Source organism: Mauremys mutica, chromosome 3 (genome assembly GCF_020497125.1).
Source record: "Mauremys mutica isolate MM-2020 ecotype Southern chromosome 3, ASM2049712v1, whole genome shotgun sequence".
Lineage (NCBI taxonomy): Eukaryota > Metazoa > Chordata > Testudines > Geoemydidae > Mauremys > Mauremys mutica.
In genome coordinates this window covers 50,929,437-50,946,788 of record NC_059074.1, presented here as the reverse complement: position 1 = coordinate 50,946,788, position 17,352 = coordinate 50,929,437, and the positions used below count along the sequence as shown (strand labels likewise).

The following is a 17,352-nucleotide window of genomic DNA, read 5'->3' as shown; positions in this document are numbered from 1 at the left end:
TGAATAACATAGCTGAAGTTGACGTACTTAGATCTACTTATCGTGGGGTCCATACTATGCGATGTTGTTGACTGGAGATGCTCTCCTGTTGACTCCCCTTGCGCCTCTTGTTCAGGTGGAGTACAGGAGTCGACAGGAGAGCGATTGGCGGTCGACCCACTAAATTGATTGCCAATGCATCAATCGCCACATGTTGAACCCCTGTAGTGTAGACAAGTCCTTTGTGTTCCTACACTTATTGTGCTGTTTCCTAAATTTAATCAATGGTCTTTGCAAAATTTTCCCAAAATCATTATTTGTATACTGAAAGCTTCTGAAGGCACATACATATAATTCTGATTATTTAAGCATACTGCATTCTTCTTAGTTTTGTATACAGTGTCATTTGTCAAGCTTAGGAAATAGGGTTAAGAGTAAATAGAGAACTCTGTACGTTTAGAAGTTTTTAAAGTGTTCTCTTACACGTATTGTATTGCAAACTAAGTTCCCTTTCAGTAGTTCAGAATCGATTGTTACTTGTTACAGCCAAGAAAAGTATTGTATAAATGTTGTTTAAGCAATGCAGATGCATTCATCAATGTGAGGATCATCTTACCTTGTTCCATATGAAAGAGGATAAGCCTTGCAAGAGTGACTTTCATGATGGACTCTCCATGACCAGTTGCAGAGACAGCACCAACAAGGTTGTCAGCATAGCCACCTGAACCTGTTTACAAACAGCATGTAAATTATATGAACCAGTTTAATCTGCTTGGCAATTGCGGCACAAATGTTTGTAAACAAAGCAAATTTACTCTCAGCCATTGTCACAAGAAAAGCTTTGAAATACTTTACATTTATTATTTTGCACTGCACAGCCCATAAAATAAAATAAGAACTTACCATCTGAGGCCTACAAACCCTGAAGCAAGCAGTCACTTTTGATAGCCGGGTTTCCCACAACCACTGTACTTCAATTGGACTCCTTACTTTGGTAAGGACTACTCAGATAAGTCGGGGTTTGAAGGAGTGGGTCCTAAGAGCTGTTAACATTGTAGGAACATCCAAAACAAAATAAAAGTCTCTTTCAGGGCAACTAGTTATTTAATGTAAGTGAATTATTCAAATGTGAATTTCACAGGACCCTTCTGACCTCCATTTATCTCTCCATTCCTCCCCCCTCCCAACCATTTTGGCTGATACTTGACTCTATTCCTTGGGTACTGGTAAGTGAGATAATTTCCCTCACTAATTCCCCATCGGAGTGCACAGTTTGAAAAAGGACAGCAATTACATTTCATGCACATTTCATTCTCAGAACCTATTTGCAGAAGAACATTACAGAAGTAATTAATGTGCTTTGTTGTGGGAGGAGTCAAAGGAAAATGTTCCGCCAGCATCCAAATGTAGTCACAGCTCATTCCATTATTTGGGAACTCATTGATAAACCTTTCCTACATGTCTGTAGCCAACCATGGACTGCACTGTCAGTGAATTTCAGAAGTGAATTTCACCCTACATGAAGAGTGCTTCTCTTTTTCACCATCATGGACAGCAGAAACCTTGACATCTTTCCTGAATCTGTTCCCTTTCCTCCCGCTCCCCTTGCAAAAAAATGTATCTCAGCATTCCACTGGCGCACCAGTCTAGAAATAATGTATGTCTTTTTCTCTAAAACAAAAGTTTTCTGCAAACATTTTGCTTCCTTCAGCAGTATGAAAATAGATAGTATGAATGTGTTTTCTGAATATATCATGAAAAGAGAAAAAAGACTTGCATAGGCAACACTGCCACAAGACTCATAAAGTAAATGACTTTTATTGTATGAATGGAAGTCTAATCAAAGGGGCAAATTTATCAGCGGGCCTCACATATACACTCAAAAAATTTGCAAGTGCATCCTTTTGCATTCACTAAGACCTGCATTTGTGTGTCTAACTTATGTATATGCAAATAGATTTCAATCTGAGCAGATATATGCAAACGGATGTATCTGGAAAATCGATGGGTACATATAGGGAGGCTGGTTGAAAATATGGCCTTAAATATTCATTTAATAATTAAAACTATTTAAAAATGTTCATTTAAGGTAAAGGTAATATTAAATTGAAGAGCTTTTCCAACTTACAAGATATATATTTTTAAAAAGCTAAGTTTGTTTACCCTTGCTCTAAGAAAATCATTATTATCTAGAAGTGAATATAAAAATCCATTGTCAATGTGTTAATTACAGTATTAGAATAGCCCCTGGATATCAGACAGTTGCTGCTGATGGCCATGAGATTTTTGGAATACAAATACAAGGCATATCAGATTATTTCATTATTCATTTATATGGAGCTATCTAGTGCTGCTAGCCACTGGAAGTGTTTATGATTTTTCATAATTTATCTAAATCCCCAACTATGATTTTTCCATGTATTATAGATGCAAAATATTTCTTTTCTTTCAAGTAGTCAAAAGGAGTTCTTATTTTCCAAGAAAATGTTGTTATTTTATCTGCTTGATGGCTTATATGGAATGACATGGTGATATCAGTCCAGTTCCTTGCAGACATTCACATCAAAATGTCACCATAATAGACCGTGTTTTTGCAAATGCTTTTGCACATTCTTAGCATTAGATCTGTAATTATTGCTATTGAAGTCAATAGAACACATGTGAGTAAAGTCAGGCCAAATGTGTTTGAAGGACCGGGGGTGTAGTTAGTAACCTTGTTGCCAGTATCAATAGCAAGTCCAAAAACAGAATGAGCATGAAGGCTGAGGTCTTATCTCTTACTGGGTGGCCCCTGAGACAGGGTGGAGAGACTTTCATAAGGAAGTCTGGAGAAACTTGCAGTGAGACTGCCTGTGCTGTACTTCATCTGCACTTAAATAGAGCACACTGAGTCTCCAGGGCAGTCAAACTGGCACCTTTCTTAAGCAATATATTATCTCCATTCCCTCGAAAATATTACAAAAGACTCAGAAGAACATGAATTCTGCACTCTTGGGGCTGGTCCACACTAAGAAGCGGGGTCGAACTAGGGTACGCAAATTCAGCTACGTGAATAGCGTAGCTGAATTCGAAGTACCCTAGTTCGAACTACTCACCCGTCCAGACGCCGCGGAATCGAAGTCCGCGGCTCCAAGGTCGACTCCGCCACCGCCATTTGCAGTGATGGAGTACCGGAGTCGACCGTGGCGCTTCCGGAGATCGAACTATCGCGTCCAGATTAGACGCGATAGTTCGAACTCCGAGAAGTCGAACTCACCGGGTCGACCCGGCTGGTAAGTGTAGACTAGCCCTTGGAAAGGATGGATTTCTGTGATGAGCAGCTTTTTGTAATACCAAGTGCAATGCTAGTGAAGGGACCAGATGAGATGATTGTGTGAGTGACTGTAAACTGCAAAATGGTGATGCAGTCTTGACAAGAAAAATGTGAGCAGTAATACATGTCAGAGAAAGACCTCGAAGCCTATGACCAAAAGCTGCAGAGTCTCAGGAAATGTAGGTGAATTGACTGGGAAGGAAAAACTTGACTTTCTTAATCATGGCACCATTTTGACACTAGTTCAGAAAACAAAAGTATCTTAGTAAATGTCTCAGTATGCAGAAACAGGGACACTCCCAAACTGTAAGACTTTGGTGGAGAATGGACATAAAAGGGCTCATAAATGCTAGATACACAGGTCATGAGAACATGATGAGAGCTGGACAGCTGAGCATCAATCTTTATGCTGAAGACCAGAATCTAGGTCAAATCCCATTACCCGTAGTGGGTAAGAACACAGCGAATGGCTTTGTAAAACCTTTACTTCACTAGAATTTATGAATAAGCAGACAAAAGTGTTCTGCTTTGTATAAGGAGCTTAGTTTAAGGCTACATCTATACTATGATCTAGGAGTGTGAGTCCCCTGCTTCATACACATACATGTGGTAGCTCTCATTGAGCTAGCATGAGTATAGAGTGTAGCTATGGTAGCACAAATTGCAGAAAGTCCAGAGAAGAGCAACAAAAATGATTAAAGGTCTAGAAAACATGACCTACCAGGAAAGATTGACAAAATTGGGTTTGTTTAGTCTGGAGAAGAGAAGACTGAGGGTGGATGTGATAACAATCTTCAAGTATACAAAAGGTTGTTATAAAGAGGAGGGTAATAAATTGTTCTGCTTAACCACTGAGGACAGCACAAGAAGTAATGGGCTTAAATTGCAGCAAGGAAGATTTATTTCAGACATTGGGAAAAACTAATCCTAACTGTAAGGATAGTTAAGCACTGGAATAAATTACCTCAAGAGGCTATGGAATCTGTGTCATGGTCTAAGACAAACACCTGTCAAGGATGGTCTTGATAGTACTTAATCCTGCCTCCGTGCAGACGACTGGACTAGATAACTTATCAAGGTTCCTTCTAGTCCTACATTTCTATGATTCTATAGCAGCAACAGAGGCATAGCTTAGCTGTGCTGCGTATGTACTCATCGGTTTCATGCATGTTTGTGTTTCACATGGTGAAGGCATGCATCTGCTGCCACCACCAATGTTACCCTGGCTACATTGTTATTTATATTCATGCTATCTCAATGATAGCTACCATGACTATATGTTTGCATAGGCACCGACTCCATGGGTGCTCTGGGGCTGGAGTACTCAGTACCACCAGCAACCCTGCAGATAAGCACTTCCCCTTCCCCCACAGCACCTCCCACCCGCCGTCAGCCCCACTGATCAGCTCTTCCCCCTCCCTCCCAGCACCTCCTGCCCACTACAATCAGCTGTTCAGTGGTGTGCAGGAGGTGCTGGGCATGGGTGCCAGGTTTATATAATTTTTGGTGGGACGCAGAATGGAGCCATCCCATCCATAGGACGGACCAGGGCAACCACCCCAGGCTCCGGGCTCTGGGGGGCCCCACACTTCAGGGGGACACAGGGTCCAGGGCAGCCTGAGGGGTTAGTGGGAGGCCTGGTGCAGGCAGCAGCAAGTGACCCGGCTGCAGCCCACCCCTGCTCTACCCCCTCATCCCCATTCCACCTCTTCACCCAAGCCCCCACCCAGCCTCTTTCTGGCTTCCGCACCCTCCCCCAAGTGATGCTGGGAGCTGGCGGGACAGGGCGGAGTGGGGTGGGCTGGGTCCGGGTCGCTCACTGCTGCCAGCGCCAGGCCCCCTCGCTAGCCCTCCAGGCTGCCCTGGACCCTGCATCCCCCTCAAGCATGGGGACCCCAAAAACATGGTAAGCCCAAATATCGGTGGAGCCAGGCCCACGTTCCTAAATATTGGTGGAGCATGGGTACCACAGGCTCATATAACTCGCCACCTATGGTGCTGGGGGGCAGGGGGAGGAGCAGTTGCAGAAAGAGGCGGGGGAGGGGTGGAATGGGATGGGGAGGGCGGGGGCAGGAAGATGCAGGGCAAGGGTGGGAGTGGGAGTTTGGGGGAAGGAGTGGAGTGGGGGCAGGGCCTGGGGTGGAGCGGGGATTGAGCACCCTCTGGGAACTGAAGAAGTCATGGCCAATGGGCTTCGCCACCCTCCTACTGAAATAGTTTTTCCTAATATCCAACATAGATCTCCCCCACTGCAACTTGAGACCATTGCTCCTTGTTCTGTTAACACCACTGAGAACAACCTAGCTCCACCCTCTTTGGAACCCCCTGTCAGGTAGTTGAAGGCTTCTATCAAATTCCCCCTCACTCTTCTCTTTTGCAGATTAAATAAGCCCAGTTCCCTCAGCCTCTCCTCATGTGCCCCAGCCTCGTACTCATTTTTGTTGCCCTCCGCTGAACTCTATCCAATTTATCCACATCCTTTCTGTAGTGGGGGGCCCAAAATTGGACGCAGTACTCCAGAACTGGTCTCACCAGTCCCGAATAGAGGGGAATAATCACTTCCTTCAATCTGCTGGTGATGCTCCTCCCAATATGCCATTAGCCTTCTTGGCAACAAGGGCATAATGTTGATTCATATCCAGATTCTCGTCCACTGTAATCCTCAAGTCCTTTTTTGCAGAACTTCCGCTTAGCCAGTTGGTCCCCAGTCTGTACCAATGCCTGGGATTCTTCCATCCTAAATTCAGGACTCTGCACTTGTCCTTGTTGAACTTCATCAGATTTCTTTTAGCCCAATCCTCCAATTTGTCTAGGTCACTCTGGACCCTACCGCTACCCAGATGTCTCTTGTGTGGGTAGCTCTTGATTCCAAGGAGAGGTGGGGCCATAGCACAGAGGAGAGGGTCAAGAAGGAGGCAAGCTTATGCAGATATAGTTAGGGTCCTGGATTGCTTTAATCTAGCTCTGAAAATCATCCCTATACAGAGGGTCAGCCCTAGGCCTCTGGGAGTTAATTGGACGCAGAGGCCTTTTGTTGGCCCTTTGCACAGAGGTAAATTTCACCTTCCATGTAGAATACAATTCCCTGTTCACAGATGGCATTTTAGGGATAAGTAGTTGATTAGAAAGCTGGAACTTTCTCCTGAATTCTTACTTGATGATCAAAAGTCTGACTCTACAAGGTTAAGGGAACATAATGGATATTAACTTATTCAAACAAACTACAAGAAAATTTAGGAAGCCCTGAATTTAAGTTTGACCAGAACACAAACAGGAAACATTTCTTCTTTAAAGTTTGCAGCATTGTTGTAGCCATGTTGGTACCAGGATATGAGAGAGACAAGATGAGTGAGGAAATACCTTTTATCGGACCAACTTCTGTTCATCAGACAAGCTTTCAAGCTCCACAGAGCTCTTCTTCAGAGCTTGAAAATTTGTCTCTTTCATCAACAGAAGTAGGTCCAATAGAAAATATTACGTCACCCACCTGGCCTCTCATCAATCATTAATACCTTAAAGTGGTCAGAGCCTTGATTTTACATCACATTCAAAAGAGCATCATGCTCCCTAACACTACATATAGATATTGTGCTATACCTCACTGAATCAGACATAAGGGAACCACCAAAACCACTTCTTAAAGCATCTGGATCAGGGATTGGCAACCTTTGGCACCTAGCCTGTCAGGGAAAGCCCCTAGTGGGCTGGGCCAGTTTGTTTACCGCAGCGTCTGCAGGTTTGGCCAATCGCAGCTCCTACTGGCCGCGGTTTTCTGTCCCAATGGGGGCTGCGGGAAGCGGCACGGGCCGAGGGACGTGCTAGCTGCCTTTCCAGAGTCTGGTTCTGATAAAAGTAGCCTGACAGACAGAGAAGAGACTCTGGGATAAACAGAGGGGTTGTGGAGAAACACAAGCTGATTCTTTGATTCTGAAGTGGTGTCTGAGCTTAGCTAAAGACTAATTAACCTAGCAAGGAAAGGTTAAGTTTAGGTACAACAGAATGTGTTTGGGTTTCTATTGTTTTAACAGTTTATCTCTGCTTGTTAAATGTCTACGAACCACTAAGCCATTCTTGTTTTTGAAGAAGTGCTGATCTGATAAAAGTACATGGGCCAGGCAAGATTTTCAGAGGAGCTCAGCTCCCACCCATCTAGACACCTAAATGAAGTGGTTAGATTTTCAAATATGCTCAGCAGCCAGCAGGTCCCCTTTTAAACAATGGGAGGTACCGCATGCTGAGCAGTTTTGTAAATATGACCTTTTCATTTAGGTGTCTAGAGGACAGCTGAGCTCTTCTGAAAATGTGGGCATACAGGAACAAGTTTCATGATCATGTGGTTTGGGAGTGATCAGGGCCTATTAATGCTATGTTTAGAATTATAGAAACAAAACTATTGTTTCCACATTAAATATAGCATACATTAAATTGCTGGACTAAATTATTAATATCCATTTTCTCAACATTACCCCCTGCCAAATATATTTATATTCTCTCTTTCTTTCACACACACACATTTTTTCATTACTGTTTTATTGTTACTGTGGCATTTGTTTATATTTTTGTACTGCATCCTTTTAACATGAGTTCTTCTTATGATGAATTTCACTCTAATGCAGGGGGCCTAAACTGTGACCCAGACACAATTTAAAGGCCATGTTAAGGAAGGGCTCAAGTGATTCAGAGGCCCTTGTGTGGATCCTCTGCACTAGGTGAATTTCACCCATTTGGAACATATCCAGCCCCTAGCATCCTGCTCAAGTAGCTGGGATTGGCACTTGGCAGATGTATGGGGTTCTGAGAAGAAATCCTACCTCAGGTTGTGGAGCCATGCAAGGCTCAACACCAAATAGGGGTGTCTGCCCAATCTAGCCACCCCTCCTTTCTTCAGTGTAACTCCATGGCCATAAAAGAGTAGGCTTGATTTGACCAATATTTCAAGGAGTATTTACTACATAACTATAGAACAGGGGAACATACTCCAAATTTTCATTTATGCAAATTGCTTAATGTTTTCCTGGGCCCATCAGTGGTTATCCTAGGTATATATTTTGTTCTCTTATCCTAAAATGTGAACACTGCATAGTTATAAACTGTGGTAAACAACACAATAGGCATATCTGAAGATCTTGCACTGTTTTAACTCTTTTCCTCTCAATAACTATCTTCCATTACTATCTCTGACTGTTTTACTTCCTAAGTTAAATTTAGGGACAGGAGCTCGTCATTTTTACTGGTGTGTTAAGTTGAAACACTCACTGATGTGTTATAAAATAATAAGAATAGCAAAATGATAGGTAAGTGGAACACACTCAAATCCTTTGCTAAATAACAATGCTATTTCTATAGGGCTCATCTGATGGAGATTTACTTCTGCCTTACAGGCCAGATCCAAAGCTAATTCTAGCCTGTGGAAAGCCTCTCAGTGACTTTGATGGTCTTTCACTTGGGGCTTTTGTGCAGAAGTTACAGCAATACTTCACTCTGCTTCTGGAAGACAGAGTTTTGAATGTCTGGTGCCTCATTTCTTCCTAGTGACTCTTCTGCCATTACAAACCAACAGGAGCCCTGTATTATGATCTCTACAGTTCTCTAGCTGAGTTTTGTGCTTTTAAAAATAAATTTTTTTCTCCCTAAAATTTCTTAGCATTATTTGCAGTTTCCTTTGGGATGGAACTTTTGGTTTTGGCTATATGATTTTTTTTCCTTAAATTATGAGGCCCTTTCAGGCAGTTCTTCATCTGACTGTTTTCCCAATTGCTGTACCTCTGGCCTTTCCTTCCCTTGGCCCAGCAAGCATCTTTTTTATTCTTTATCCCTTTGTGTGCCTCTTAAAGCTATTTCTGTACTTGTCTTGCAGTTGTATATTTCTGACCAGTAAATGCTCTTTCAAGATATACCTTTGTGACTGGCAAAACAATTCCGCCCAAAGCAGTCCCCTGGAAATCAAATGTCAGCCTGATAATTTCTATAGTGGACATAAAAATCTTGACTGACATATGTCTCAAGAAAGAAAAACCTAGAAATCTAGAAATCAGCCTTTTGAGACTATCAACTTTGAAATTTCATTCCAATTTGCCCAATTTGTCAAGAAATTCTGATAGATATTTGAATGCCTTCGAGTGGATGGATTTTTCTAGTCTGTTTTTCGCACAGTACAGGCCACCGCTATTTGTCTTTTCAAAAATTTAATGAAAGCGAATCCAAGTTTCCCGATACTAAGTATGCATATACATTTATCACTGCTACACTTATAGCTCAGGGAATTGTGCATCACAGTTACTTTAGAACCCTTTTTGTCCCCTTTGAGTTAAAACAAAGGTAGGTAGCACACAGCTCAGAAGACTAACACAAAGAATCACACACACATCCCCATACCTAGATATTAATCTTTCCTCACAAGGATTTGCAAGTTCCTATCTGCTGACCTAAGCCCTGTCTCTGGCTGGGAGAAGCAGACTGTCCTGCTTGCAGCATGCTCTTGCTATTGTGTGTCTCAGTCAACCTGTGTGTAAGCCTCAGTCTGCTGACAACCACCTCCTGCATTTTGACTGCTAGTTTGCTGTGGTTTTATACAAATATTATGATGATTTCATAGAACTAAAAATGTAACATTAAAAATACACATCTGAATTTGCATCACATTTTTTTTCCTTTTCATGGTTTCAGAAGTGAGATAACTAAAAGATATTACCTTACTCTCAGTTTTTGAAAATTATTTTTTCTTCTTACACAGTAACAATTGCAGTAGACTTTCTACAATCTTAGTCAGTATATAGTTTTATTTAACTATGCACTACAGTTCACTTCCTCTAAGCCACCATGCCAAACATCAAAATACAGTGAAACAACAGAGAACATAAGAACAGTCATAATGGGTTAGCCCAAAGGTCCAGCTAGCCCAGTATCCTGTTTTCTGACAGTGACCAATGTCAGGTGCTTCAGAGGGAATGAACAAACCAGGCAATCATTGAGTGATCAATCCCTTGTCGCCCGTTCCCAGTGTAAGCAGAGTCAGGATGAGCTCTACTCTGACATCTGGTGGTGAATTATAGCGAGTGTGGAAAAGAATTTCAGGGGCTGATCTTGTTTGCATAGGCACATCCACCCTGCCTAGCATAGCCCACGGCACCCTAAAATGGTCACTTTGACAGCCGTGGGATCCCCAATGTCTCTGTTATTGGGGCAGGAGGAATAAAGTGTTGTTACCCTGATTATGTGAATGAGGGACTATGAACTGGTTTTATGACAGAGGGTCTCACCATCAACTAAGTAGCACTCGCTAGACAAGGGACATGGGTTCCAAAACCCAGTGAACTGAGAGAGGCTGGGGACTGGTATGTGTATCTGATGGTATGGGCACCTTTTGAAGGCCTGGAACAACAATTGCACCTCCTCTTCTCTCCACTGTTGAATAGCAGAGCTCATTTTGATTTTATTAGAAATCTAGCTAGAAGTTGCTGAGCTGAATTCACTTTGGGCCAATGGTGCACCAGCACTGGGGCTCCCCTACTACAAGCTGAAATCACTAAAAGAGCTAAACTTACTGAGCTGAGTGCTGTGTTAACTAGCGGGGGAGCCTGAAGATATATCACTAAGCAGCTGGCAGAGCGGAGCAGTTTGCAGGATGGGTGGAGCAGCCCACAGAACACGGAGCGGAGCAGAGCAGTTTGCAGGACAGTTGGACCGGCCCACGGAACAGTGAGCGAGTGAGCGGAGCGGTTTGCGGGGACGGCTGGAGTGGCTCACAGGTCGGCTGGTGGAGTGGAGCTGTTTATGGTGAAGGCGGAAGCAGAACTCCACGGAGAGGCGGGGCAGTCAGCCTCGGACCACATAAGGTGCCCATTAACACCCTGTGTGCCCCCCCATTTCCACCCAGGCTGCGGGGTAAAACTCTGCAGATAAACGTTTGAACTCTGGGGCGGCATTGACCAGGGACAGAGACTTTTGGGTTGTTGGACTTTGGAGTGATTGGACTTAAGACCCTAAGGGGAAAAGGACACTGCCAAAACTTACTTGGTGGGTCTTTTGCTCATGGTTTATGTTATGAATCCTGTTTGTGGTATTTCCCCAATATGATGCCACATTGTTTCCCTCTTTTATTAAAAGGATTTTGCTACACTCAGACTCTGTGCTTGCGAGAGGGCAAGTATTGCCTCTTAGAGGCACCCGGGGGGGGTGGTATGTAATTGTCCCAGGTCACTGGGTGGGGGCTCGAGCCGGTTTTGCATTGCATTATTGAAATGGAACCCCTGAACACTGAACCGGCCCTTGTTGCTGCCAACTCAGAGGGCCGGGTTCAGCTCCCTGCCTGTCCTGGCTAATAGCCATTATGGACCTATCCTCCATGAATTTATCTAGTTCTTTTTTGAAATCTGTTATAGCCTTGGCCTTCACAACATAGAATCACAGAAAATTAGGATTGGAAGAGACCTCAGGAGGTCATCTAGTCCAACCCCCTGCTCAAAGCAGGACCAACCCTCTGGCAAAGAGTTCCACAGGTTGTATGTTGTGTGACGAAATACTTCCTTTTGTTTGTTTTAAACCTACTGTCTGTTAATTTCATTTGGTGACCCCTAGTTCTTGTGTTATGAGAAGGAGTAAATAACACTTCCTTATTTACTTTCTCCACACCAGTCAAGATTTTATAGACCTGTATCGTATCCCCCCTTAGTTGTCTCATTTCCAAGCTAAAAAGTCCCAGTCTTATTAATCTCTCTTCATATGGAAGCTGTTCCATACTCTTAATGATTTTTGTTGTCCTTCTCTGTACCTTTTCCAATTCCAATATATCTTTTTTTGAGATGAGGCAAACACATCTGCACACAGTATTCAAGATGTGGGCATACCATAGGTTTATACAGAGTAGTAACAAACCTCAAAGATTCATTATTCCCCTGTAGAATCCCAACAAAATACTTAGAGTGGTATTGCCATCCCCTTTCTGTTACTCAACCTCTTCCCTATCAGCCGTAATTTATTGTGATCGCTTAAATACATTCATCTCAGAACACATTTATATGCTAACTTGCTAGTGGAAATATTATTATCTGAATCTGTTAAACAACTGAAATTTAAACACCATTGTACAAGTGAAAAATTTTAGACCAGAGGTGTCAGCTGCTGAAAGAGAGTGCCCAGTTCACATCCTAAGTAAAATTTCCATATGAAGTACATTAATGGTATTTCAAGAGGATATAAACTTTCTCTTTCACATCTGGTAAGGTCTCCAGGTCTAATCCCTCACTGTTGTAAATGTGTATTTGAATAAATATTCAGTCTGGATATACAAATGTTTAAAAGCATGATCTGTTCTGCTCACTGTGGCCCAGATTCTTTGCTGTAACTAGCTTGCACTGGGCACAGCAGATAAAGGAAGACATGCCAGAGCCAATTATGGCTCTCTATCTCTCTCTCTGCCCTGCCCTGGGTGCAAGTTAGAGAAGCCCGGAGCTGAGCTCACTGTCACCAATGAGCAAGTAATAAATTATAACTAATAAAAGTGCCACCACAATTTTAATCATCATGTCTATACCATCCCTTAACCAGTTCGCTTTCCCATCAGCATTTACGCTCATTTGTTCCAAAAGTGTTTGATTATTTTTGATTTTTTGCTAGCTGTTCTAAATCTTTTCATACCTATGACTGGGGTGTCACCAACACGTCCAACCATTTTATTTGTGATGCCTCCAGTTGAAGTTGCACAAGCCATGTTACCTTCACAGTCTATAGCAACTGCACCCACTGTGTCATGAACCCTAAAACACAGAGAAAACAATACTGTAACTCCAAGTTGAACAGCTGCATTGCCAGAAGCACCACCATACAATAAGCATTTAGCACAAAAAAATAACACTTAGTACCTAAACAGAGCTTTTCATCATCAAAGAGCTGTACAAACATTAACTAATTAATCCTCACAATGTGCCTAGGAGGCAGGTAAGTAATATTAGCTCCATTTTGTTCCCAAATGCAATGACTATACTTGATTTGCACGAGACAAAGACAGAGTCAGTGTCAGAGTGTAGATTATAATTTTAGGAATACCTGGAAAGCTGTCTCATACACAGTTTACTAGACCACTGGACACAATAGAGATAGGAGGCTATCTCTCTATTTTGCTATATGCACAATTTCAGGGGGTTTTGAATCAAAGCTATATTAACCAAATATTAATACAAAATATTTATGTAAAAATTAGGTATAAAATGTATTTAATAAATTTAATTTTAATAAAATGTAAAATGTCAATTAAAATTAATAAAAATTAAAATATAATAAGGGAGGGGGGTCTCTGATAATATCAGGATAAGTTATTGCTCTTACGTACAAACATATTCAAGCTTTTCTAATTAACAAGTGTTCCATGATTATTTTCCTGCCTAACTGTCAGTAGTAACTATGCTTTAGTGAGACGGATATACTACTTCTTGACTTAGCACAATATCCCTCCTAACCAAATTGTCACTCACAACTACTTTCCTCTTCTATGGTGTCATTCATAAAACAATCTCAAAGCACTTCACAAACATTAAGACTCACAACTATACTATATGTGACATACATCAACTGCGTGTCAAGACAGGATACCTCATGTGGAGTATTGACAAGCCAGTCCTCCTTTGAGATTTTCTGCCCGTAGTTAAGGCAAAAATGCCACCATTAACAAAGGTGAGAGCTGAATTAACTTGCAAAAATTAAATGATAGCTGTCCCTCAATGTTGTCCTTTTACGCTATGCCAATAGACTTTCTTGGGTTTTGTTCTACTTTCTTTGCTAGTTGTACATAAAAAGTCAGTAATCTCTGTGCATACTTAATCCAAACTGAAATTGTTCTGTATGATACAACACTAGTAAATGAGGATTACCATTCTGGCAGTGAGGGGCTGAGAGAGATATACTATATCAGTGGCTCTCAAACTATTTTTTTTCGCAGACCACTTGAAAATTGCTGAGGGTCTTGATGGACCACTTAATTATCTTTACAAATGTTGTTTGTACCATTAGCTAACTATTGTAAAGCGCTCTGGATAAAAGCGCTATATTAAAAAAAATCTTAATAATAATGTTTTTTGTTCTACAAATAAAAGCTCACAACTCATATTTTAATATCAGTAGTCTTACCTTTCTAATGTAATGGATGTGCCCTCTCTCCCCAACCACTGCAGCCTCCAAGGTGGGGCTGGGAAGGAGGGGAGTCTCTCCCTGACAGCCACAGCCCGGGAGCTGGGGAAAGTCGCCTCTTTCTCTGGCTGCCTCAGTCTTGCATGTTCCAGATTCCCCCCATCCCCTCTTTTCACCTCACTGCTCCCTCCCACCTACCTCCTATTCCCCCACAAGGCCACCACCTCACCTTACATGTGAGTCTTCTCAGGGGCCAGGCACCTAATTAGTGGAGCCACAACTGTGCAGCTCCACTAATTAGGTGGGTGGCCCTTCATTTTCTCGTGTGCGGCTGCCCAGGCATGCACCTTAGAGGGAACTATCCGCGGACCACCTGAATGGAGCTCGCGGACCACCGGTGGTCCATGGACCAGAGTTTAAAAACCTCTGTACTATATTATCGTGAGATCTTCATTCTATGTTGGCTTGCTACAAAACCCATAGTGAAATTTCCTAAGAAATGTGTGAAGTCTCTTGAGCAGACACCTTTTCCATAGCAAAATACATTAATCTTATTCATTTGTATAAAGCAAAAGCATATTTAATGACTGTCCAAAGGATCAAGCTTCAGCGACATACATTAACGTTGTTATTATAATGATGTGACATTTATATTCAGCACTTTCTGCAAATCAGGAGGCTGTAAAGTATCCCATCTTAGGCACTCAATACTTGAGGCACCCAAAATGACTAGTCACTTTTGAAAATTTAGACCTTAAGGTACAATCACTAAGGGCCCAATCCAATGCTCAATGAAGTTAATGGAAAGACTCCCATTGACTTCAATGGCTATGAGATCAGGCCTAATACGAAGCCTATTGAAGTCAATGGAAGTCTTGAGTCTTGAGTAAGGCTCTGGTGCAAGGATCTTCCTGGTGCAAGTGCTGGAGGAACCAACTAGGGGCAGAGCTCTTCTTGACCAGCTGCTTACAAATGGAAGAATTAGTAGGGGAAGCAAAAGTGGATGGGAACCTGGGAGGCAGTGACCATGAGATGGTCAAGTTCAGGATCCTGACACAAGGAAGAAAGGAGAGCAGCACAATACGGACCCTGGACTTTAGAAAAGCAGACTTTGACTCCCTCAGGGAACTGATGGGCAGGATCCCCTGGGAGAATAACATGAGCGGGAAATAAGTCCAGGAGAGCTAGCTGTATTTTAAAGAATCCTTCTTGAGGTTGCAGGAACAAAGCATCCCGATGTGTAGAAACGGGCGGCTCCAGGCCCCAGCACGCCTGCGGGAGGTCCACCGGAGCCGCGGGACCGGGGACCGGCAGAGCGCCCCCCGCGGCATGCCGCCATGCTTGGGGCGGTGAAATGTCTACAGCCGCCCCTGTGTAGAAAGAATAGTAAATACAGCAGGTGACCAGCTTGGCTTAACAGTGAAATCCTTGCTGATCTTAAACACAAAAAAGAAGCTTACAAGAAATGGAAGATTGGACAAATGACCAGGGAGGAGTATAAAAATATTGCTCAGGCATGCAAGAGTGAAATCAGGAAGGCCAAATCACACTTGGAGTTGCAGCTAGCAAAGGATGTTAAGAGTAACAAGAAGGGTTTCTTCAGGTATGTTAGCAACAAGAAGAAGGTCAGGGAAAGTGTGGGCCCCTTACTAAATGTGGGAGGCAACCTAGTGACAGAGGATGTGGAAAAAGCTAATGTGCTCAATGCTTTTTTTCGTCTCTGTCTTCACGAACAAGGTCAGCTCCCAGACTACTGCACTGGGCAGCACAGTATGGGGAGGAGGTAACCAGCCCTCTGTGGAGAGAGAAGTGGTTCATGACTATTTAGAAAATCTGGACAAGCACAAGTCCATGAGGCCAAATGCACTGCATCTGAGGGTGCTAAAGGAATTGGCGCATGTGATTGCAGAACCAGTGGCCATTATTGTTGAAAACTTATGGCGATCAGGGGAGGCCCCGGATGACTGGAAAAAAGGCTAATGTAGTGCCCATCTTTAAAAAAGGGAAGAAGGAGGATCTGGGAAACTACAGACCAGTCAACCTTACCTTACTCCCTGGAAAAATCATGGACCAGGTCCTCAAGGAATCAATTTTGAAGCACTTTGAGGAGAGGAAAGTGATCAAGAAGAGTCAGCATGGATTCACGAAGGGCAAGTCATGCCTGACTAACCTAATTGCCTTCTATGATGAGATAGCTGGCTCTGTGGATGAGGGGAAAGCAGTGGACGTGTTATTCCTTGACTTTAGCAAAGCTTTTGATATGATCTCCCACAGTATTCTTGCTAGTAAGTTAAAGAAGTATGGGCAGGATGAATGGATTACACAGGTGGATATAAAGCTGGCTAGATCATCGGGGTCAATGGGTAGTGATCAATGGCTCCATGTCTAGTTGGCAGCCGGTATCAAGTGCAGTTCCCCAAGAAACCTGGGGCCGGTTTTGTTCAATATCTTCTTTAATGATCTGGAGATGGCATGGATTGCACCCTCAGCAAGTTTGCAGATGACACTAAACTGGGAGGAGTGGTAGATACGCTGGAGGATAGGGACAGGATACAGCGGGACCTAGACAAATTAGAGAATTTGGCCAAAAGAAACCTGATGAGGTTCAACAAGGACAAGTGCAGAGTCCTGCACTTAGGACAGAAGAATCTCATTCACTGTTATAGACTAGGGACCGAATGGCTAGGAAGCAGTTCTGCAGAAAAGGACCTAGGGGTTACAGTGGAAGAGAAGCTGGATATGAGTCAACAGAGTGCCCTTGTTGCCAAAAAGGCTAATGGCATTTTGGGCTGTATAAGTAGGAGCATTGCCAGCAGATCAAGGGACGTGATCATTCCCCTCTATTCGCCATTGGTGATGTCTCATCTGGAGTACTGTGTCCAGTTTTGTGCCCCACACTACAAGAAGGATGTGAAAAAATTGGAAAGAGTCCAGCAGAG

At 42.9% G+C, this 17,352-nt stretch overlaps 1 protein-coding gene across 8 annotated transcripts in view; it reads right to left on the bottom strand.

Moving 5' to 3' along the window:
- Positions 1–17,352, bottom strand: part of LOC123366530 (isoaspartyl peptidase/L-asparaginase-like) — a 231,610-nt gene that overhangs the window by 27,778 nt on the left and 186,480 nt on the right. For all 8 annotated transcript variants that reach the window (XM_045010098.1, XM_045010097.1, XM_045010099.1 and 5 more), the window contains exons 5-6: positions 12,929–13,047; positions 596–706 (exon numbers count right to left, since the gene is read on the bottom strand). In XM_045010098.1, coding sequence (XP_044866033.1) covers positions 596–706; positions 12,929–13,047 — 230 coding nt within the window. The remainder of the gene's footprint in view (positions 1–595; positions 707–12,928; positions 13,048–17,352) is intronic.